This window comes from Sylvia atricapilla, chromosome 3 (assembly GCF_009819655.1).
Source record: "Sylvia atricapilla isolate bSylAtr1 chromosome 3, bSylAtr1.pri, whole genome shotgun sequence".
In the NCBI taxonomy this organism is placed as follows: Eukaryota; Metazoa; Chordata; class Aves; order Passeriformes; family Sylviidae; genus Sylvia; species Sylvia atricapilla.
Window position 1 is genome coordinate 57,218,474 of NC_089142.1, and position 23,652 is coordinate 57,242,125.

Here is a 23,652-nt window from a genome sequence, read left to right on the forward strand (position 1 = left end):
TTTCTCCCCCTTCTTAAACTGGCAGTTTTAGTCTATCCCTTTAACGAGTGTCTACGTTTAAAACAAATCATTCCTACATTACTTCAGCTGTAAAGACACAGAAAGCCGCTGACGAGTTTCTAAAATTTTAAGTGTGTCACGTGACTTGGTTGATGAGAGCTGGAGGAATTTCTTTTCTCTCCTTTGTAGGTGGGCTAATGAATAAAAAACGGTGCTATACTTCCAAAACCTCCACAAGTGTAGTAGAATAAGGATATAACTCATTCTCTCCAATAACGCATTAGTTTCTGCATTAGCACTTTGAGATGTGCACTTAAAGGGATTTTCATAGACGAATACAGATGAAAGCTGTGATACATTGTCCTCTTAAGGAACAGCTTCATGGTACCTAATGTATGCATAATAAATAATAAAAACAGTAATAGTAATTCATAAAGTTTACTTATTTTGATCAAAGAGGCATCAGAGGACACAGAAAGAACACCAACAAATTGAACTCTTGAATGTCAACATGCACACTTTTGAGAAGAGTTACAAACATGACATGACAGCCAAGTACAATAGCTTTCCTGCTGTTACACTTGTGCCATTTTACTGTGAAACAGCAGAGCTGTCACATAAATGGGACTTGTAGAAGAGGGATGTGAAGGAGGACAGAAAAATAAATGCAATTGGGCAACTAGTGTTTATAGTTCATGTTTGAATAGCCAAAATAAGAATGTGATTTTCACTTCTTATAAAGATTCAGTGCAGGGTTTATTATTGCATCCAGCGTTACACTACAGAAACCAATTCTGTGGTGTAACAGGAACAGGTTCTGTTAACTCAGGAATATCACTGACTATCAGTAGCTGATAACTCAGGCTGCTCACAAGACTGGTATTTATTCTCTTCTTCTGAAATAACTTCTAAGAAGGTGTCAGTGCAACCACCCACTCACATCCCATCCCCCAAGTCAAACATACTGGGTGTTCAGTCAGCAGGGGCAAGGAAGACTCCACTGCTAATCTGCTGGGCACTGACAAACTGGAAACCTGGTACTCCTGGACGAAGGGGATGGATGCTCCAGTGTACCTACTGGAAAAGTCAGCAAAGACGCACATTCTTTTCATATGAACATCAAGAGGAGTCTTGGAGATCATGGTCCAAGCCACCATCCCATAAGGCCCTAAGACCCAAATGTGCCAATGGGCATTCAGAGGTTACATGGCACACATGTAGCTGGGCTGCAGGAATGCAGAGACCTGGCAAAAGGGGATGCCCAGGTCATGATCTAGACAAGTAAAGAATACTAAAAAACACCCCAGTGAATAACATACTATGGCCATGAGATAACGTGAGATTGTTAGAGATAGTTACATTTACTAGCTACAAACAGAATATATGAATGATCCACTTAAGCAGAATTGTGGGATGGTCTATGTATTTAATTGGAGAATCCAAAAGAACTGACAGTCTTATAATACAAAAAAGACATTATATATACATATACACACAGAATATGTCTATATATATATCTATATAGATATATATAAATCAGTAAACTTGAATAGTGCCTTTATAATGAGCTTCTTAAGGCATTCAAACATTTTACTGTGACATTGACCCAATTTATTATCTTTTTGCTTTGGCTGAAATAAAGCAAACAGATTTGAAGGTCAGATCTGAAACACCCACAACATCTGAAACAAAAGCCTAATAGTATCTTCAGTGATAGCAGCATCATCTAAGAACCCACCCACTGCACTGCCTATCAGCTGAATATTATTAAAAGCAGTCTAAATAAATCAATCCCACTCACAGTTTTTGCAACAGCGGAAGATACATCAGTCTCAAAGACACTTTCTAGACATATATTCTATAGATTCTATTACAAATTGAGGATAGAAAAGATACAGCAAGAGGGCCTGCCCAAGGATAGAATGCCACTGAATATCAAATAGTATTTACAGTACAAGTTATAGGATTATAGAACATTTTATAAATACAATTAATATGTATACAAGGGCACATAAAAGAGAAACTTGTTTTCATGCTTTACAAAGTAAAAGTAACCTGAACTAAAACTTACTGCAGAATTCCACAGCTGCTGGCTAGGAGCCTCTCTTCTCCACTGCCTGTACAAACCAATCCCCATCGTAGGTCACCAGTGAAACACCCATGTTTTAAGCAGCAACTATGAAGAATCTCAACAGACTCTGAATCTATGTATGAAACATCAAGTTTCAAAACATGGGTAAGGCAGAGCATGCTGGAGAGTTGTGACAACATTCATGTGTAACTGACTTTCTCAGAGGAGAACCTGGACTGCAACAATCTGTACTTTTTGCAAGGAAATACATAATACTGCAGCATATAGATGGCAAAATTCAAACAAGGTACATTACAACTTCTACCACATGGTATTAGAAAATGCCAGAAGCATCTACCAAATTCTAAAGATGTGAGCACTTCGTGTATTTGTTTAAAAAAGGCAAAAAGAGTATTTAGTATTTCAGTACTTGCCCATGTCCTTAAAATAATCAATCATTTCCTTTAATAAAAGCAATTGGTTTTTCTTTTTAGACCAATGGTGACTTTACAGGACACTTTTCTATCTTTTTTTAGAATTATTTTTAAATTGCCTAAGATCAGTACGAGTATTAAGCAGGAATGCACCATAGTATAGTGCAGGCAGAGGAGGAATACACTCAGAAGAAAAGGCAATTTTAAGAGTCAATTTAATGAATTGACATTATTTTTTCTGCACACTTCAAAAATGGTGACGCAGGCTTAATTAAATTACCTTTAACCAGCAATATATTATACTTTGCTCCCAGACAAGTAGACCAGTTTTACTGGGATACTTACTATAAAGGAGGATAATCTTTAAAGTTTATTTACATGAAAAGCAACCTTTTTTACATAATATATAAAATGGAGTAGTTATGCACTGCAGCCATTTTATAATAATTAAGCTAAATGAAATTAAACTTAAAAGCTACTCTATTTCAACAGCTGTAGGAAAGGCAGAACAGGTAGTGTTTTATTGAGCTGCAAATTCTTTTTCATTATAGAAAGCAACTAACTAACTGTTTGAGAAAACAACTTCTCACAACCATCTTCTAACCATAATAAATACTTCACAGTAGAGGGGTGAACTTCCACAAACATTTTCTTCTGTGACAAAGTATGTTTAAGAAGTTTCCTCACTGCCAATCTGCTGCAGCTCCTCAGTTATGTCAATATAAATCATTTTTGGACCACATTAGAAAGTGAATTGCTCAAATGACAACACTTAAAAGAAACTCCAAATGCTAACCAACAAGCACTTTCTTCGCTGATCCAGTATTTAGGACAGTACTAGAAACAGTTGCAGTGGCACAGAGAGACATTGGACTGGAGCACAGAAAGAGAACAAATGGCCATAAGCAAACAAACCAGTTTTGTGAGAAAAGAAACTAGTAACTGATGTTTGCTGCAAGAACAGCTATGAACACCAATTTTGTGATGTTTAGATAGATAGTTGCAATGCCAGTGCTGCTATGGCACAAATAATAATTTAGGAAAGCAGTAATGCTTACATGCGTGTTATTAGATTATCCATTGGAATTCAATTCCAAGGAAGAAGAAATGTTTCAAAAGACAAAGTTTACTAAAAATAGTGCATTTTTTAACCACTGTGTTTATTTTAGGAAAAATAAGGATAGAGACAAAAACATAGCTCTTTCTCCCTCTCAACACTAACTCCTGACCTTGTCTCAGTGAAGCTGCTTAGAGTGATGCTCCCATCCCTGCCTCACGTAAGCTCAACAGGCTCAGTATCCTCCCACCATGAGACCCTAGGAGATACCTGAGCATCTGCTGCTGGAAATTCTGGAAGCAGTAATGCACGAGGCAGCAGGCACAACTGTAAGTTCCCAATTCTGTTCATAACTGGGCTGTGAAAGACAGAGCATTGAAACTGTACTGCCAGCTCAGACAGAGCTGTGCAGAGCCCTTCTCCTCAGTGTCTGTGTTACCAGGAGGAAAAACTGTTCCAGCCAAGGGAAACGGGTCTTCACAACGAATCTCAAAAGTCATAATTTATAATATTTTCCCATTACTATATTGAATTTATCATAAAGACACTACTCTAAAATTTAGTTTCCAAACTAAAAATTCAAACTAAAGCAGCACTGTACACACTTTACAGTTTGGTTGTAGTCAGAAAATTGAACTAGATTTCAGAAAGTAGTGTTTCTAAGGCTTCTTCTCCTCTTACATCTGTAGGAGAACTGATGACAGGAGACAATCAAGTTGTTTCTGAGTGAGAAGTCCTGCTTTGAGAGTACCAGTCACATGCTACAGCATTACTAATATCAAACCCAATTACTATTTAATAAAATACTAGTTCTAATGTTTTATCATCTTATGATCATACCATAGCCAAGACTGACATTTTCTTCTTTCAAAGCTGAGAACTAGGCCACTCCCACAGCAGCTGGAAACATTTCACCAAATAGGTGGCTGTTTTTCCAAGGCTGTGAATAATAAGGCTAAATACAATGAGAACTGAGCATACAGCAGCCTTTTTTTTCCTCTTCAGAAATGAATCAGAGAACTTTATTAGCGTAAAGTACGTTTTATATTTGGTAAATGCATGGAAAAACCGTGATTAAAAATTCTGAAGCAGAGATTTGTTCTCTAAAATTATTAAATATATGTATAAATACATACCAGGCATCTCAGGAAAAAAAAAAATCACTATTTGCTATTTTGAGTTTTTGAGTACTTAGAGTACAGAGGACCAATAACAATACTCAAGTGATTTTTTTTTTTTTTACCTAACATCAAATCTCTTCTAAATTAAACAATTAACATCACTGGAATAAATTAATTTTTGAGAAGGATTTCCCTGTTTTCTGGGCAAATAAAATGTACAGAGAGGGAAAGTGAAGAAATAATTTTTGTAGCATTAAAAAAAAGTGTGCACATATTTACCCTAGCAATCTTCTTTCAATTCTCTTAAAGGAAGAGACTTTCCAAAAGCTATAGTTGCAAAACTCATTGTTTCATTTTTGACCTTTATTCCTCTACTAAACATAAACCAGATCACGACTTTGAACTCCTCTACCTGCCTGTTCATCATTATCATCATCATCTGACTGCTGTTCTGAGTTTTGGGAACTACCATACTCATACTCAATGGGCTTTGGATTGTTGTATGGGTAGCCATTGTCATCAAAAAACCTTCGGAAGGTGAACTCATAAAAAGCATGTTCAGGATGTTTTCCATTTTTGTACCACCCATTAAGGGTATCATTTCTGTTCCCCTCCTTATCATCATCACTCCACAATTTATCTGGATCAACTGGATCAAAGTTTGACGTGTCCGTAGGGTGAGCAATTTTGGGAATGTAGAAAGCAGACTGTCGCCGTAGATCGCTTGAAAAATCAATTGTTTTGAAAAATGGATGAGCTTTTATTTCATCTGCACCATTTTTGCCTAAACGATCTTCTGGCCCTCGGCAGAGTTTAATAATAAGGTCAGAGGCCTCTGGAGTCAATTTAGCCTGAGGTGGAATATGAAGTGCAGTTTGCCAGTTGATAACCTGAAAATCAAAAAGGTGTGTTAATTATTTATAATTACACAAAAAGGAAAAAACACATTAAAACAATAAAACAAAACAAATGACCACAAAGAAATAATTCAGTATGTCTAAGGTTTTTCACAGTAGAGGGGAAAACATGAAACTGCTCTTTCAGAGACACAAGGAGTATTTTGTCTGGAAATCTAGCAAAATGCAGGTAAAGTTTATTCACGTTCCAAATCTAGAGTGTAGCATGGAAGATCCCTGCTATAAACCAACAAAGATATCATAAAATCCAGCAACGTGAACCTGAGATTAGGCACATGGCTTAGAATCCTAAAAAGGTGAGGCAGATGAGTTTTGAGTTATACGATGTACTGTAAAGACTAACAGATTTCAAGTTTTTTTTTTAAAAAATCAGTACTGCACTACATTTCAGCCACCTAAATGCAATTTTGCAAAAGTGACACCTGCAGAAGACTGCCTTGATGCTTTCTCTGAAACAGCAGGGGCTCAGGAAGGAAAGGACCAAAAGCTCTAGGCTGTCAGTCATCTGCTGCTTCTTCATCTTCCCATGCTAAGAACCTGCAGGTATATCACCAAAGGAAATCCTCTGCAGGCAAACAAGCTTGGAAGCCAAGAGGGAAAAGAACACACAGATAGTGGAAGAGGGAAGGGGAAAGGGAGTAACAACTGGAAAAGTGAAAGGCTGAAATGCAATGTGATTTTTAGTTGTCATGTTTACTGTATGACCAGGTAAGTTACAAATATGATTTTAGAAGTGCCTTTATAAATTAAGTGCACCTCCACAGTAATGTAAAATTTAAAATCTCCATAGTTTGTAACATGCTTGGATAGGCAGCATTCTCAAACATGACATTTGTTTCCACCAGAAATTAGCAGTACTATCTAGGTTTCAAGACTTTTTCAGATGATTGATACCAGACTTTTAAAGTTACCTTCATTTGTGTTTCCAGCGGTGTTTGTGCCAGGAATGGAGGCTGCCCCACTAGCATCTCAAAGAGAATTACTCCGACACTCCACCAGTCACACAACTGTGTGTAACCTGAAATAAAGTTCAAATAAGGTAGTCAAGCCTCTGTATAGTTTTAATCCTGAATTTCTAAGAACATAAAAGTTCACAAGAGAATTCAATTCTATTCAATATTTATTTAAGATTTCCATAGTAACAACTATTTATTTTTTCCTAAAATACCACATCCTTGGGAAAAGCAGGAGTGTGGGAAAGGTGAAGCAGGACACCTGAATAGCAGTTACTCTGCAGTGAGACTGCAGCACAAAAAAGCATTCATTACCTGTCCGTAACAACACCTCTGGTGCAATGTAGTTGGGTGTGCCCACCAGGGAGTGGGCCAGGCAGCGCTGGTGCTGCCGCGCAGCCCTGCGCTCCAGTGGCTTCAGCCGATCCCCACACCGGCAGTTCGCTGGGTCACCCCACTCACTGCTGAAATCCATGCTGTCCTGACGGGCATGATCACCTGCCATGGTGCAACAAGGATAGCAAAATTGAGGATGATTGCTTTAGTTCTTGTATATTATGAAATTTTCTTTATCCGTTAACATTTCGTGTTACAAGACAGAATCTGTTACAGTTTCAATACTCAACTTGAGTTAAAACAGAAATCAACATCAAGATGTTGATTTTTGTTTATGAGATAAAATACCCATCTCTGAAGACACAATTTTTTTAAGCTAATTTTTGACATAACTATGAGAAAATACAAATCTCGATACTTTTCAGATTTTTCTTAACATCAGCACATGGGGCGTATAAGGTGTATATTGTTTTTACACTTCTGTAAACATAGAAGCTCAAACATTAAAATGGTCAAAAATAAAATCAGATTTTAAATTAGCATTTAAAATAATTTAATAATATCTTCTCACCAGAGACTGTGTAAGAGTCCGGCCTAAGATATGTGATATTTTGAGAAAAACTAATCAAAAGTAATTTAAACCTTGTTTTTGAAGGCATTTTTTTATTTTTGGAAACTAAAAACAAGTTATCACATAATCTGTATTTTACTACTCTCAAAACCGTGACTTCTCTTTCGCTCTAGCTTTTTCTTCAGCTGCTGTTCTAAGTAATCAAGTAGGATTTTGAAAAGGCTACTTAAACCTTCTCATAAAGGAAATAGCAAAGTCATCTTTCTACTAATGTATAATTTAATTCCCTGTAAAGAATACTCGTATTTCTCTTACCGCTCTGGTAGTATTTTGAGTCATGGGTCCATCGAAAGCCAGTACAGAGCCCGAAGTCAGTCAATTTGATGTGACCATCACGGTCTATCAAGATATTGTCAGGTTTAATATCTCTGTGGATGAAGCCCATTTTATGAACACTCTCAACTGCACACGTCAGTTCTGCTGTGTAGAACCGTGCCAGATTTTCTGGAAAGACACCCATTCTAATTAGGAGACTCATCATATCACCTCCTGGAATGTAGTCCATTACAAAGTACAAATTGTCCTTATCTTGGAATGAATAGTACAGGCGAACCACCCATTCATTATCAGCTTCTGCAAGGATATCCCGCTCAGCTTTAACGTGAGCAACTTGATTTCTAAGCAAGACATCTTTTTTTCTCAGAGTCTTTGTTGCATATAGAGCATTAGTATCCACCTTTCTTGCTAGGCAAACTTCTCCAAACGCACCAACTCCCAGGGTTTTAATTTTTACAAACATTGACTTGTCCATTTTAGCTCTTCTTAGCCGAATGTAATTGGACTCTTTCTGGCACAACATTTTCCTCATTTGATCCCGGGCTTCTGGAGACAATCCAACCTGCGCAGCAAACGAGAGTTATATCTGAAGAGTGAACAGTACTCTTAATTCTTGGCGATCTTCTCATAATTAATTACAAGGCTTAGGCAAAGCAAACTAAATACTTATACACAGCACAAGAAATAATACTTAAAGGGATTTGGTTTTGTTTTAACTTACACATTAGGATTCTATGAAAACATATAGGAGTGATAAAAAACTGAAATGTGATAATTTTCAACAGCAAAATGCACAAGGTGCCATGCACCAGGAGGTTCTAGAGAAGGGACTACTACATTCTTAGGAAAGGTAACATACAAATTACTGATAAAAACCACTTTATAATAAATATAATATTATCTGAGTAACAGTGTGCATCAGCTGCCTCCCTGATTCTCTTTACAGGGTTGAAGAAAGCCAAGACACATCTAGGAGCTTAAAGCTGCTGATGGCTAAGGAGCTGCCATGGGAAAGGCAGACTAGCTGGAGCAGAAGTCACTGAACTTCCTAACCATGCTCTAGAATTTCAGCTGCAGGAGGGAGTAGGCACTCTCTCACTTCCACTTGTAGCTACTCAAAACAGATCTTACTGGCACTGCTTCCTACTGCCTGCCCACACCAAACCCATGCCTCTGCCACAAGCCTGGGCCTGATATTGCCTCTTATCACACAACACACCCCTTCCTAACAGGACTTCGCTCACACTCTCACCACTGCTCTCCACTCTACCCAGGAACCTGCTGAACAGAGCACTTTCTTTTGAAGTGGCTCACTCCTCCCAACAGTGTCTTTTCTTGGCTCCCATCTGTGTACACATCCCTATCTTGACTGAACATCCCTGGTGTTCCAGCCAATGCCACCAACATTCTGACAACTTAAACACTCACAGGCCACACACAGCTCATCACCTACAGAGTGGAAACCCTTATCTACAAGAACCACATTGACCGCTTTCATTATACTCCAACCTGTATGCCCTCCTGGTAAATTTTTGCTGGTTTCAATTCCCTTAAAAGTCCCAATTTTGGCTGCCATTTTTCTTGGCAAATTTCAGGGCCTGAAATCAGAATAATCCTGCTTCTTTGCTTTAATGTGAATAGAATCTGTCTTCAATTTTTTAGTATTTTTTCTCTGTGACACTGTCCCCACATAGCTTGATGTTCATTCCTTCTTTTGTTTTCTGACTGCATTTTCAAATTAGTATATGCTACCTTTCTCACATCTCAATTATTTTATCTGCCTACCTGGCTTGAAATCACCATCCCACATCAATGATTTCCAAGTTCAACTTATAGCATGCTTCCTTATTTTTTCATGGACATGTTGATCAGAAACTCAAACGTGGCCACACCGAACCCCTGCAAACATCACAACTGTACTCAAGCACTATTTTAAAAGCTTTCCATTTTTTACTGTCACATCGATTTTTGATACCAAATCTTACTGCTTCCATCTCTTTAAACCCCCAAATATCTGAGATACTGTCTGCATAGCAGTACTCAGGACCATCAATAGGACTAAGTAACTAGGCCTCTACAGACTGTATCTTAATAGACGAGTTTGGCCTTGGCTGACTTCCAACCTAACTTGAAACAAAATATAAGAGATGTGACTGAGAAAAAAAGGCAAAAAAAATCAGCTACACATCATTCAGTATCTTAAAAATGCTTTCACAAGTCATTTTCTTTAATATGTCACTTATTAAAGAAAATATTGTTAGAATACAGAAAATTTCTTACAGGCATCATAGCAAAAATGGATCCAAAGGAGATGCAGTTAGGAAACTGCATACAAAATGCTTGTCTACCCAAACCAATTTCACAAGTTATACAAATTTGGTAAGATTTCAGTGGGGAAGGCTGTCTCAAATTTGAGACAAAATTTTTGGTAGACATCAGATAGGCAGTAGTTAGGACTGGTTAGCTTTAGTTTTAAGGCTGGTGTGGAAAATAGGTTCAACTATATATTTTAAATCCAAAATTGTCTTACTGCAGGAATATCTTCGTACTGACTTCCAAGACAGAAACATCTGAAGTCTTCTATGAACGAGCAGGCTTAAGGAACACACCAACAGAAGGAAGGATTTTTTTAAGACTTAGAGACTAAAGACCTGAGCCTGGTAAAGTTCAGACAGTGGTGGGTCACCTTCTTAAGGCCCATCTGAACCCTAAAGTCTGCCTCAGTACAGACCCACTCAACACAAACTGAACCCTACCCATCACAAAGCTGGCAAAGAATAAAACCTAGATGGCAACAACCCCCTAGAAGTGAGACTCAATACAGTAATTAATCCCTACAAGACATACAAAGTCTCCCAAAGCCTTACAGCTTTGCTTTCTCTTACCTGCTCTCTAGCTCTTGTATCTCAACACTTTTATCATAAAAAACTAGGCCAAGTACTGCAATTTGTCACCTCTTCCCTCAACTCACCTTCATTTTTCCGTTATCCACTAAACCAAATGCTAATTACAAACTTTCTCTCTGAATTGCTGTATTTTCCCTAGAACTCTTCTCAGCTTCAGCATTTACCAAAAATCAACAAACTGTTAGCTGCATAAACTTTTCTGCACATGTATCTACAATTATTTCAAGAAAATGTCAGACCAAAAGTTTCCTGACTTGCTCTCTATCATCACACAATTTGTTTTCATTTTGCTTCCTTCTCATCTTGCTGAGTCTTAAAGGATGACTTAAGTTTCTCTTCGCAGGAGAGACACCTATTGTAACTCTTGGCCAAAACTCATACATCTAAATCAAACATTTTTGAGACCACTCAACTCCTAGGAGACCTGACACCACAGAAATATGTCACTTATGTTAGAAATAAAACATCCAGTGAAAGCAGGTATTTTCATAGGGATGCATTCTTGGGTTTTTTCTTTTAAAATTCAAAGGGGAGAAAAGAAGGGATTCAATACTTGCTTAACCTTCTTAAAACTTTTGGAAAATAAATAATGAGCCTGTTTCCCTTTCTCCTTCTCATGAAGACCCAAAATACACTTTATTGTTGTGGCATTCATCTCCTGTATGTTTATGAAAAAGGAGAAGTCTGCTGCAACACAATAACCCATCTTCCACCCTCCAGCCTGTAGTTAAACATCCCAGCTTTAAATCTAGCATAAACTATTAAAATTACAGCATTAATATTAGAAGTATTATAAAATAACCCTACTAAGGTGCTTTAAAAGCACAAGAAAAATATAAAGAAAAGTTTTATCAGTGCTTTCATATAAGTAATACTTATTTGGAGATACTACAGAACACAACACAGTAAGAAGGGAAAGTGAAGTTTGCAAATCAACATTAATTATAATCTTACATTTAAGTACTCAAAAATAGCCAAAATAAATTCATGCTTAATTTTGATGCAGGATTGCATGCAAAGCCCTCTGAAAAGGGATCATGCTATTCTTAAGAAACACTGTTGCTTCAGAATCTTACTTGTCTACACAGGGATGGAGGCTACAGAGTTCAGGAAAGCTTCCCACACCTTAACAGTTTAAATCAGCTGTTAGTGAAGTGAAAAAGGAAAGAGAGAAGACTAAGAATAAAGATCTAGTAAGAGTTCCAGGATGAAATCTTGCTAACATTTATATATTTGTGATTAAGCAAACACTTAAAAAACACTACAGCTTACAGTAAGAACTTTCAGAGAGTAAGAAAACACAAATTTAAAAAACAGCATGTCTAGAAAACAGCATAAGCCAAACACATACTCTCATAGAATAAATAAAATGGAACATCATACTTATGTCAAATTTTCAACTACAACTGTTAAAAAATATACGTGTGACACATGATTTTCACCTTTCTGCAAATCTTAGTTTCACTACTTCTCACTGTTTTCTCTTTTGAAATAACATATGCTTGTCAGCTCCAGTTTTTACCCTTTTGATTTGGTTTAACAGAACACTGAAATACTAGAAATAGACCACTGACTCCCCATCTAGGCACAAAAAAGTTGATTTCAAATGTATTTGTTTTATAACTACGCCCTTCAATTGCTCTTCAGTTAAAAAGATACACTTACAGTGCAGATTACAAAATAATTAAGACCAAAGATGCCATCTCTTTCATTCTAAAAAAACTCCATCTAACCTTTAATTTTTTTTAATTTGAACTTAGAAAACCTATCCCTACTGGTAACAAACTGAAGAATACAAAAAATATCACTGTGTCTATAGAAGTGCACTAGCCAGTCTGCAACTTGTCCCCAGTTTGTTTGTACCTTTAGTACTTATTTTAAAAAAACAGAAGTCTTTTTAAAAATCATTAAAATATTGCCTATAACTCAAAAATCAGGATTAAACAGAACCCATAACAAAAAGCTATGAGCCATGTAGCTACATCTCAGTTTATGCAACAATTTTTTGGCTTCTGCCACCTTACTGTATGTAGGCCATAAGAATTACCTTTAGGCATGTACAAAACTTACTTAAAAATCAATTTCTAAGGACATTAAATATGTAAACAAGACAAGGAAGAAATTTGCCACCTCTCAAATACAAAGATTGAAAATCAACATCAATACCACAGTTCTAAATATTCTCCTTATCTGTACTATTCAATTCTACAATTAAGACATATGTCATAGAAGTAATACAGGAACAGTTTAGTCACAGATTTAGAAAGAAGGAAGAGTTTACCCGCATCATTTCATTCTCTAGTTGTTTTTTCCGATGCAAACGCTGCTGGTGTGACTTGAGTATATTCTCCACATGCTGCTCCATGAAGAATTTAAAGGCTTGAGGGGAATAACTTTGAATGCGAGACTCTCTTCTTTCTTCATCTTTCTTGTTTTTTCTAACAGGAACAGGTGAGGTCGTAATTTGTTTCTTTTCTTTATCTGCTGAATCAACACAATCATAATTCTTTTCATTCTCATCCTCCCTGGATAAAGGAGGCGGCTCCTCCTTATTGAGCTTGGGTCCTAGCTCATACAGATTGACAGAAGGATTCTGATGTAACAAGTGTTTAGGGTAAGGTGGTGGGGGACCCTGGTAATTTGGAGCCTCGGCAACAGGAGACATAACTGCCATATTGGCAGAGGGACTGTCGGAGAACGGAATGCTCTGAACAGTTTGCACGGGCTGCGGCATCCAGGAAGGGTGAGTGGGTGCCAAGGCAGTCTGTAGCTCTGGTTTCAGCACTCGCATGCTCTTCACTGGCTGCTGGATGGGAGCTGGCGTGATGGCTGTCACTGTGGTGGCCGAAGGCTGGGAGCTGCCCGAGTGACTCTGCCTGCTGCCGTGGTGGTTGTTGAAGGAGTTTGACCGCACGGGAACACTGGGCTGCCACGCAGGCATGTCGTGCCCGTTGCCCGGCGATGACTGCGGCTGCACAGGGGAAGGCTGTGACCAGGATGCAGGTATTCCAGCTACATTTGTGTTGTAAAGTTCCAGGTTGTGACTATTTCTGTTTGGCACCATCATTGCCTGAGGAAGATTCCCATTGGTGTACGCTGAAGGAGGAGCAGATCCTCCTGCCTGCATCTGTAGTGCTGTGGGACTCTGCCTGTTAGTTGGATTCATTGGGTACGGGGGTGGCTGGCGACTCACCGAATTTCCAGACACCACATTCTGGTGAACTATGAATTCTGCCTGACAATTCCCATTTTGCATTCCAGCTCTTCCTGAGGGAAAACTAAATTTGCTGTTGGCAGAACTCTGCATGATTATTGGTTGCCTGCCAATGGGGACAGCACTCATGCCTCTCTGACCCTGTGTGGATGAATTCATAGGAGGAGGATTCATAGGTGGAGGTGGATAACCATCCTGCCATGCTCCTGGTGGCACTGGAGAAATACGGGAGATGACATATTCCATGTTTCCAGAGTACCGCTTTGTTTGAGAATTTGGCTCCCAGGAAGGAGGTGGAGGAGTAGTTCCCCTTGGAGGGGGCGTCTGCCCCCGAGGAGGTGGAGGAGGAGGAGTGACACTCCTTATCTGCGGTAGAGGTGGGGGATTCACTCTTTGTCCATTGCCAGGATGAGCCTGAGCAAACGCCGCGATGCCGGATCCAGATAATGGCCTTCCTACATCGGGCTGGGAGCTGGGACTCTCCGAGCGATAAACGACACCCTCTGCCAGGGAAGGGCCGTGCCGCTGGGGAACCAAGGACTCCTTAGAACCCTTCCAGCTCTGCTTGCGGTTAACTGACTGCTGGACAGCCCCTGCTTCCACGAGAAGAAAACACAGCATTTACATCATTGGATAATATTCCTATTTACTGCCTTGAATATTTTGTTCTTCTGTGTTAATTACTACAGAAACAGGACCTGAATTCTCTGACACAATATAATCCACTGTACTACATATGCAAACTTTTTCTAGTAATACACAGCACAGCATGCTAATATGCTCAGTCTACACATAAGAGGAAAAAAAACTGAAACTACAAAACTATAATATCAGAAAGTGATTTTTTAGAAAGCACTTTTCTCCAGTAAAAATGCAAAATTTAATCGAAAAAAATAGTAACATGCAAAATTACTAGTCACACACAATGTATTTTTAATCATGTGTACAAGTAACTCTCAGAATGTTCAGCACAAAGGCAAAATAAGTAATAGCATGGAAAAATGGCATATTGCTATCCCTTCCAGTTAACACTTGCAAAACACTTTGTGTTCTTAAACTAAAATTTTACTGAATACCATAAAAATCAAAGCTTGCACCCTTATATGCATACAGATCATCCAGACTTTTTATATTCCCGTCATGCCGAATTTGACTAAGTACTTTAATTTTAAAATTTGTATCTTTTTGAGTAAAAGTGTTGTAGACAGGCAAGAATTAAAACTGTATGAATGCAAAACTTACAGAGCAAAACCCTGCTATGTATTTACTTCACAGATGCTATTTTGCAGCATATAAACAAAATGTACAAGGAAGTGAGAGTGCAGGCAGTCTTACTGTGGTTTTTATCATGTCAACACTAAGATGTGTAAACACATGCAGTACTGTAACTGCTGAAAATCACCCTGTCCTCACTTAAAGAATGTGCTAATTACTGCATTTTTGCAGTTAACAATGAAAACTATGTCTAAATGGCAGAATTTACCTACAAACTTCATACAAACACGAACTAATCCTGCTTAACAGACTAAAGAAAAATAACACTGTTCTTTGCAACTCCTGACTAATTTTTCCTCCTACATATATTGTTAATTTAAAATCTAACTCCAGCACTAGCAGCTCAGCACTGAGTTTTAGTCAAATAAAAGTTCAGTGTTTCTGCTGCATTTTAAAGTTACTCTTTTTTTAGGTGTATGCTACTAAAAAGGCATGAAGTTGTATAAAAAAAATCTGCTGGCATCTGTTAAGAAAGCAATAATAGCAAGAGGCAAAATTCTGACTCTGCTAGTAAAGACATAGTCTGTCCTCTAACATCTCTAAGAATATGAAACCTGCCTTAAAAACTATACAAACAAAAGCTGGAACCAAGCAGGAAATTAGGCAGGGAGGGAAACATAACATCCTAAAATACAAATGTCGTAGTCATATAAATACGTAGTATATAAATACACACATAGACACATATATACAGAATGCTGTTGTGTGGGAGTGTGTATGAAGAGAAACAAAAAATTAAAAGAATAATTCAATGCTCAGCACTTATTTCTAAGTGGCACCTGACACAGAACAAAATACAGGCTTCACATCAGCAAGGTAATAGAAATTGCCAAAAATGAGATCTGACTGCTATTCCTTGTGTAAAATGTTTGCACACAGTAATAAAACATGCAGTTATAAAACAATGCCTAAGAAACTCATGTCAAATGGACCTATCTTTCAGAAGGGTTTCATCAGATATTAAAATGCCGCTTTTAAAAGAAAAAAAACCTGTATCTCAGCATTTCTGTTCTACTGTGAGCATGTGAAGGCAACATTTACTTTGTTCTACTTTTCACCTATAGGAACACACTCAGTGAGATACTGAGTCACCATGGATACACCTACCTGGTGGTTTCATACCTGCATTTACAGGTCTTGCTGCTGCTGCAACCATCTGTTCCCGACGAGGATCCTGGTAGCTCATTTTACTTATAAATTCAATGGCAGCCTCTATACTACGGTTGTTAGTTTGTCTGAGAGCTTGTATAACCATATCCTAAAGAGAAAATTATATATAAAAATTATTTCCTAGAGAATCACAAAAAAAATCAAAAATCATGGTTATCTATCCAAATAGCCTAATTTTACCGAAGTAATTTGACAAAGTATCGACTGCTCTCAATTGTTTTAAAACTAATTTTAAAATGTTTTCTCCAGAAGAGATCATCCAAAATAGTACTGCAGTCGATGTTCAGAAGAAAAGGTAACTTGTTGAAGCACAGTAATTTGATGTAAATCATGTCATCTTGCCATTCAAACAACAGCTTGGTCATACAATCCTTAAAAAAGGGTTTTATAATAAAAAGATCTATGCAATAAAGTTGTCACAATCTTTATCGACCAGCTGATGTTAGAAACAGCATTTTCAGTTCAAAAATTTGGTCGCCTACTTGATACAAAGTACTCAATGTCTTAAAGAGTATCACTATACACAGAACATAGGAGGATTGAATTTGAACCATAGTAAGCAAAAGAGATTTTCTGTAAGCTATTTAGGATTAAAAAAACCCCAAATACAAAGAACAGCATTCTACCCTGATTAGTATACACATACATACATTGTTATAATGTATCTATATACAGACAACTGATACTTATTGATATCTATCTGTTCTACTTTAACACTTAATACTACCTACTACATGAGAGGTAGGGGGAAATAACCAGAATGTTTGTGATGCATCATTTGAAAAAAAAAAAAAATCAAAGTATGTTGAAACTTCTTGATCAAGAAAAATGCTTTCCTGCTTCAGCTGTATCTGTTCCTAGTGACATATGTGGATCGGTGCCATATGGCCTATTGTGGCAACACAACTGTAGGTTAACACATGGCAGAAAGGGCTTATGCTGGCACTGTGCCTGAAAAAAGCCCCATATAATCACAAGTGTCATGGGAATCTGCAGTTGTATCCAAGAACAAAGAGTAGGAATAAATGCTTCAAGACACAAAGGATCCAACAAAAATACCAACTTAGGATACCTTTCTAGTTTATTGTTCTGCCATATACCACAAACTTCAGTTTGCAAAACCAGCTGCAGGTTCAATCTGTAAAATGGAGCTGAGAACTGATCTAACTTGGAAAAAAACAAATGCACACCCCTCCTCACCCCAAATGCCCCGTAACAACAGAAAGACTTCCTCAACTTCAGCAACGAAATACAGAGCTGGAGCAAATTACTGCAAAAATCATTTCTTATTATAAAATCCTTCCATTCTCCCTGACACACAGTCTGGACTGTGTATTTGATCAAGTGAAAGGAACATGAAAAGCCACTATCAGTACTTGACACTGGGATGCTGTTGAGGAAAAGCCAGTTGGTAGTTTTGGAGCAGTTCACTCTTGGTAGAGGTACATCCCTCTGAAAATATCAAAGCATCACAGACAGCAGAACTCATGAGCTGGTCACTACTGCAAGCAGTCCACGCCTGTAAAGTTAATCCCTATTGTGGTACTGTGCCTTTTTTTCTTTGGAAAGATGAGTGGTTTGCTAGCTCTTTTTTAAACATGCTTTTGTACCCCGGTTTACAGAGAAGGCATAAAAACAAGTGGGATTTACTTTGATGTGCAGGTCCAGTAAAAACACAGGAGCTGCAAGTGTATTCATTTTTCCTTCCCAGAAACCCCATTTCAGATTAATTTCCAAAACATTTGGTATTGCCTTTCAATTTAGAACAGCCATATTTTATCAACCTATTTTAATTGAGCCCAATCAAAAATTACTTTGAGTATCAGAGGTAAAATCAATGCTCTAGAGAGTCCAGTCCTCTCTGCCTAAAATTATATAAATAATTACAACAACCTACCACATAAGAACAATCTGGACAAGATGCTTAAAAAAACAAAGCCAAGTCTCTCTAAATCCTTCTAGTCCTCTTCTACATCCCCCACTATTACCAGTTTCATGTCCTAATCAGAAACCTACCAGATTTTGAAGCTTTTTGCTTATCATGCTGTTCAAACATTCCCTGACCAACACCGCCTCCAACATGCATTACTAGTTTATACCTAGCAGAGCACCAAATCTTCAAAATAAAACACTTCACCTCATCGAAGCCAGCAGCTTGCAAGTCTTGCAGCATTTGTCGATTAACTTCTGATGTTCCTTTGACAGCTGTGGTGGCTTCATTTGCAAAAGGCAGAAGCGAGTTTCTTATCTCCTGCAAAACCTTATGATATGTTACGAATTTGGGGGGATTTCGGCCTTGTCTAGGATCTTCAGGTAACATTTTGCCCATGCTGTGATCAGCTTTAGCAGCATCTGAGGGTTTAGGCAAATTCCTGAGGCTCTCTCGTATCTCCTGTAGCATCTGCTGGCTGCTGCCAGTATAATTACTGGCAGGAAAAGTTTTAGGCCTCATTTGTCTATAACCTTCTGGCTTCTCACTTCTCTTCATGAAAACATGTATATATGCAACCTCCACCAAGGACTCGCACACACCAGAATTCAAGGAAGACTGGCTGATGTCAGAACCCGTGAAAGCAGTGGCTCTTCACTGTGAAACCTTGGTTCCTGTAGTGATGGAGTTTGTCACAACCCAGAACTGCTGTTCTGTTAACAAAACAAAACAAATCACAGTTAATAGAGAAGTAAAAAAAATTCACAATGTAGCACTGAACTGTTCTCATGCAGCACTGCCTTCACAGATATTAAAAGCATGCTAAGCAGATTCTTCAGGCAGTCTTTGCTCAACCTAACTTGCAAACCATGTTGGGTTTTTAACTGTTAATAACAAATGTTTTAGGTGCCTTAAATCTAAACAGTCCTGAATTGCAAAGGATGTGGACACAGTAAAGAGCAGCTCCTCTGTCTGGTGGACAAAGCTTTCAAGAGCAGATATGAACCACTGGTATGTGCCAACCCAGCACTGCTTCTTTGCCTCCCTCTCTCCATTTATCACCTATGTTCTCCCCAACAATGCCTTTATAGCCAGAAGAGCCAATTCTACTACTCAGTTAGCCAGGATAAGGGTCAAATAACCTTGCTGTTCAAGGACTCTGACATCCAGATCCAGAAAAAGGTGGAAGTGAGAAGTACACCAGTAAGAGCATGTAATCACAGTGATTTTAGCCATTATCACACAGTCCCACTTGTTAAAAGTAAACACTTGCCTAGCTCATCACATGCAACTTTATGATTTCTTGTACCATCTGCCACTTGAATCTGTTTAAGGGTTCAGATTCTGAGGCTCTCACAGTCTCTTAGCACTTTGAAGCAGTCTTCATCAATGGTTAAGTAATTTTTAAAATTATTTTACATAAGGGAAAACGAGAGCAGGAAGAGAAACAAAGAAAATTTAATCCAATTTTTTTAAAACCTAAAATTGTTTAACAACTCGAGCATCAAATTCGCTGAGAGCATAGCTATGACATTTGGTAAGGGAAACAGAATTTTCTGCCAAAAGCCAAATAAAAAACGTTTGCATTTTGAAGTCACTGACTCATCAGGGAAAGAGCCCCGTGTCTGCAGAGAACTCAAATCTCTGTGTCCAGGCTGGGCACTAATTATTACTGCAACTGCCATGGCAAAGGATAAAGCAACCACAATGTAACACTAAAGAAATTGCCCAGCATTTGCCTCTTTAGAGTATCATGGAATAAAACTTTTTCCAGCCTCTACTGCTTCACAGAGGAAGATCAGTTACTAAGACAGTGCAAGATAAACTAAATGTTTCAGCGCTGTCTTTTCTTCACAGGCAACAAAAGTGTTGAACCTCAACTCACAGTGTTAATTTACTGCTGTGCTGCTAAGTGTTTCTCACACTAGACATAAACTAAACAAGTATCTAAATTTTACACAGTCTACAAAAAAGTCATTTTTTCTTCATTCACGTTTCATTTCTCTAATACTTGCACTGTCACAAACCAATCCGTGATTCAGCAATTGAGGAAGAATATGACAAGCTAATAGGAAAAAAACTCTCTGAAACATATGCAAATTAAATGAAATAAATACTCATGGCACCCATATATGAATAAAACCTGAAAGCTGGAAAGTAATACATAAATGAGGACTGTGAAAACAAACACAAGGGATAGCCACTTAATCCCATTCTCCTTGGAGAACCATTTTAGAAATAACAAGAATTCCTCTTATGAACCTTTCTAAATCTTAAAGGGTGTAATTGCATCCACAAGCTTCCTCTGCACTGTGATACTTGTGAAATCTTAAATGAGTGTAGCTAGGTAGTTATATTTTTTAGTACAGTCTGATAGCACATAATTCTTCAGCGCTCACTAAAAAAGGAAGAGATCATCAGACACAATAGTGGATTTCAATAATTAACAGTGAAATTTTGCTCAAAGTATTAAGAAATTCAGAAATCAGCAATTAAAATGTAATTTAATTTTGGCCACTTTCAAAATAATTTTCCAAACATGCCGTATTTAAGACCACAGTGAAAATACTTTTTCCACAGAGAACTTTTTCCAAAGAAAATGAAGTAAGAACACAACAAAATACCCATACGTAAGTTTTTAAAAAATTCCAAAGGCCTGGAATTCAGGAGAAAATAGCACCTACATATTTTATAAATTCCATTTGTTTTTTCAGTATTCACTTTATGGTTACACCTTGGGTAGCTCAGCTAAACAAATCTAACATCCCTAAGGGAAATCAAGGTTAAATTAACATGGCACTAAAATCATAAATCAGGAGCAGTCCTGGAAAATAAAGCTGCACTCTAACTTAAATTTTTAGCAGCAGCTTAGGTTTAGGAGTCTAAACCAGCCAGTCCACTTATCTCCCGCCACTTACCATAGACAGCATAACTGTTTGTAAGGCCACACAGCATCAACCAAGCTAAGGAACTTAGCCAAATAAATAACTTTTTTTGGTTGTTCCTTCTGGCAGCACTGATGGTTACCAGCAGGAACATATGAAACTAAATGTTAATTCTTAGAAAACAAATTAATTTAGTCCTCCAGAAAGCAGGAATTACTACAGTTCACCTTGCTTTATATATGAACCTCAAAATTCACAACTCACCTCTGCTTATAGACATCGGCACACATTTTAAAGGAAGAAGAGACTGCTGACTAAGAAATCGATCTCAAACTTCTACTTCCAGCTACCAAACACCAACTGTACCCAATGGAATGGATGTCTATTCCCTCTTGTAGCTTTGTGTCCTTAAATTATGTTTGTTAATGCAGCTGTTTTTGCTGATTAAATTATCTTCCCTAAAGGAGTTGAAAAAAATTATCTTTCACTTCTTTTCAAAATATGGGAATACCGTATTTTTTTTCTACAGGTCAAACTGCAACAGAAAAAAAGCCCACCTTGGGGTTTATTTTACATTATAATAATAAAAGATTGGACTTATATATAAATAAGTGCTTGAATGAAAACTCAGAAGTGTTCAAGGCCAGGCCAGATGAGGCTTGGAGCAACCTGGTCTAGAGGCAGGGGGTTGGAACCAGATGATCTCTAAGGTCCCTCCCAACCCAAACCAGTCTGTGATGCTCTGAACGGCAACACACAACTGTCAATGACTCTACTGATTTTCCGAGGGAAAAAATACACTGCTTTATAATCTAACTGTAACATTCCTTATAAAAATACTTTCAATGCTTACATTTCCAACTGAATACTGAACATCACATTAATGTCCTTAGGTACCCTCCCTCACGTACCTATTCCAACAGTTCGTTTTAAACATAATCACAGTGCTTCACTGCTAGGGATAAATAAAGTAAGAGAGATCTTGCAAGTCATAAAATTAAGTTTGTAGGGACTTGGTTCAGATCAACTAAAGAAAGCTTTTGTCAGGTAACAAGTCACTGAGCTGCAACGGCAATTTCCCAAAGGATCCATTTCCAATGCTCTTAAAAGTTTTCACAGGATGAGGAGAAAACCGGACCCCGAAATTAGCACATAAGCACAACTACATACGGTCACAGAAGCCACAGCTGGAAAGAACCAGAGGCCAGCTGAACACTAGAAACACTGTGCATTCGCTCGGTTTGCTTCCATTCTTACGCTCTGCTATCTCCTTTAGCAGGATACCGCTCTTCTACGTTCGCATGCATTCCCGGGAGCAGCAGGAGCTATTTCAGGCACACCTCGGAGCGATCTTCACGGCTAACAACAGCAGGGCAGCCTCTGAACCAAAGCCCCGCTGCGCTGGCTCAGGCCGGCACCGATTCCCGCAGGACAGCGGGGCCCGGCCTCCCAAGGACCACGCAGGCCAGGGAGGGTTCCGGCGCCGGCAGGAGAATCCCGAACGTGCCGCGCCGGGACACCTGCGCTTGTGGCCCCGCCGGCCCCAGGCCGTGCCCTGAGCTCGCTCCTGCCACGGCTGCGTCCCGCGGAGGGCCCGGGAGCCGGCCCGGGCGGGAGCGGGCCCGGTACCGCCGCGACCCGCCCCGCGGCGCCGCGCACGGCGGACTCTACCTGCGGCGAGAAGGCGGCGGCGGCAGCAGCGCCCCGGGGCGCTCGGAGCCCGGCCCCGCCCGCGCGGCGCCGACCGGCCGCGACCCTTCCCTTCCTCCGCCCGTCGGCGATGCCGCCAGCGCCCGCTCGGTCCCTCCGCCAGCGCCCGCCGCCGCCTGGGGCCGCTCAGTTCGGCGCCGCCATTTTGTCAGTGTCCCCGCCGCGGAGCCGCCCGGATATGAGCAGATCCCGGCCTGCCTCGCGCGGCTCCTGCCGCTCCCGGATGGAGCTGCCGCGGCTCCCGCCCGCCCCGGCGGGCAGCGGCGGCGCCCTGTAACCCCTGCGCGCCCGGCCGGGCAGCCGCACACTGCTTCTCCCGGGCCACGGCCCAGCGCCACGGACTAATTCCCATCTTCTGATTTTCCGATTTTCTTGTAATGAGGGGGAGAAAGCTCCGACGAGCCTCGGGTTTCAGAGGATGCCCTAACGATGGACTCGGTACAGACCAACAGAAAGGAAAACCCACCGGTTAGCACTCAGAGTGATCCATTTAATTTCCATCTTTTGCGTTTCAAATAAATCGGGAAGCAAAATTTAAGCTGCTCTAAGGAGCTGATTGGCGACACAGTCCCTTGCCCTGCAAAGGGAGGAGCGCCCTGTCGCCAGCGCCCCATCCAGCTCTGCAGCCGGACACACACGGAATGGGCATCAGGGGAGGTGTTCCTGCCACAGCACACTCGCGCCGACCTGAATGAGAGTACACGCTAGAGCGGCCGTGGAGGAAACGCCATGGAACACCAAATAACTAACCTGCTCCTGCCCAAAT

General features: G+C 39.5%; 1 protein-coding gene across 3 annotated transcripts; it reads right to left on the bottom strand.

The window, feature by feature from the left end:
• Positions 1–1,406: 1,406 nt before the first annotated feature.
• On the bottom strand, positions 1,407–23,611 carry LATS1 (large tumor suppressor kinase 1). Of its 3 annotated transcripts, none has more exons than XM_066315464.1 (8): positions 22,848–23,611; positions 18,499–19,004; positions 16,314–16,449; positions 12,984–14,509; positions 7,776–8,358; positions 6,869–7,051; positions 6,512–6,618; positions 1,407–5,573 (listed from the first exon to the last, which is right to left on the bottom strand). In XM_066315464.1, the coding sequence occupies exons 2-8, from the start codon at positions 18,847–18,849 to the stop codon at positions 5,058–5,060; spliced, it is 3,402 nt and encodes a 1,133-aa protein (XP_066171561.1). In that variant the 5' UTR covers positions 18,850–19,004; positions 22,848–23,611; the 3' UTR covers positions 1,407–5,057. The 3 variants fall into 3 exon arrangements, with proteins under 3 accessions (XP_066171561.1, XP_066171560.1, XP_066171559.1); XM_066315463.1 differs by having other exon boundaries at positions 16,299–16,449; XM_066315462.1 differs by having other exon boundaries at positions 12,984–14,512; positions 16,299–16,449.
• Positions 23,612–23,652: the final 41 nt, after the last annotated feature.

Excerpts from the sequence above, each read along its gene's own strand:
- LATS1 (XM_066315462.1), bottom strand. The coding sequence starts at position 18,849 with ATGAAGAGAAGTGAGAAGCCAGAAGGTTATAGACAAATGAGGCCTAAA. Across the intron at positions 8,359-12,983 it reads TAGAGAATGAAATGATGCGG|GTTGGATTGTCTCCAGAAGC; the intron begins GTAAACTCTTCC and ends TTTGCTGCGCAG. Across the intron at positions 7,052-7,775 it reads CTCAAAATACTACCAGAGCG|GTGATCATGCCCGTCAGGAC; the intron begins GTAAGAGAAATA and ends GCACCATGGCAG.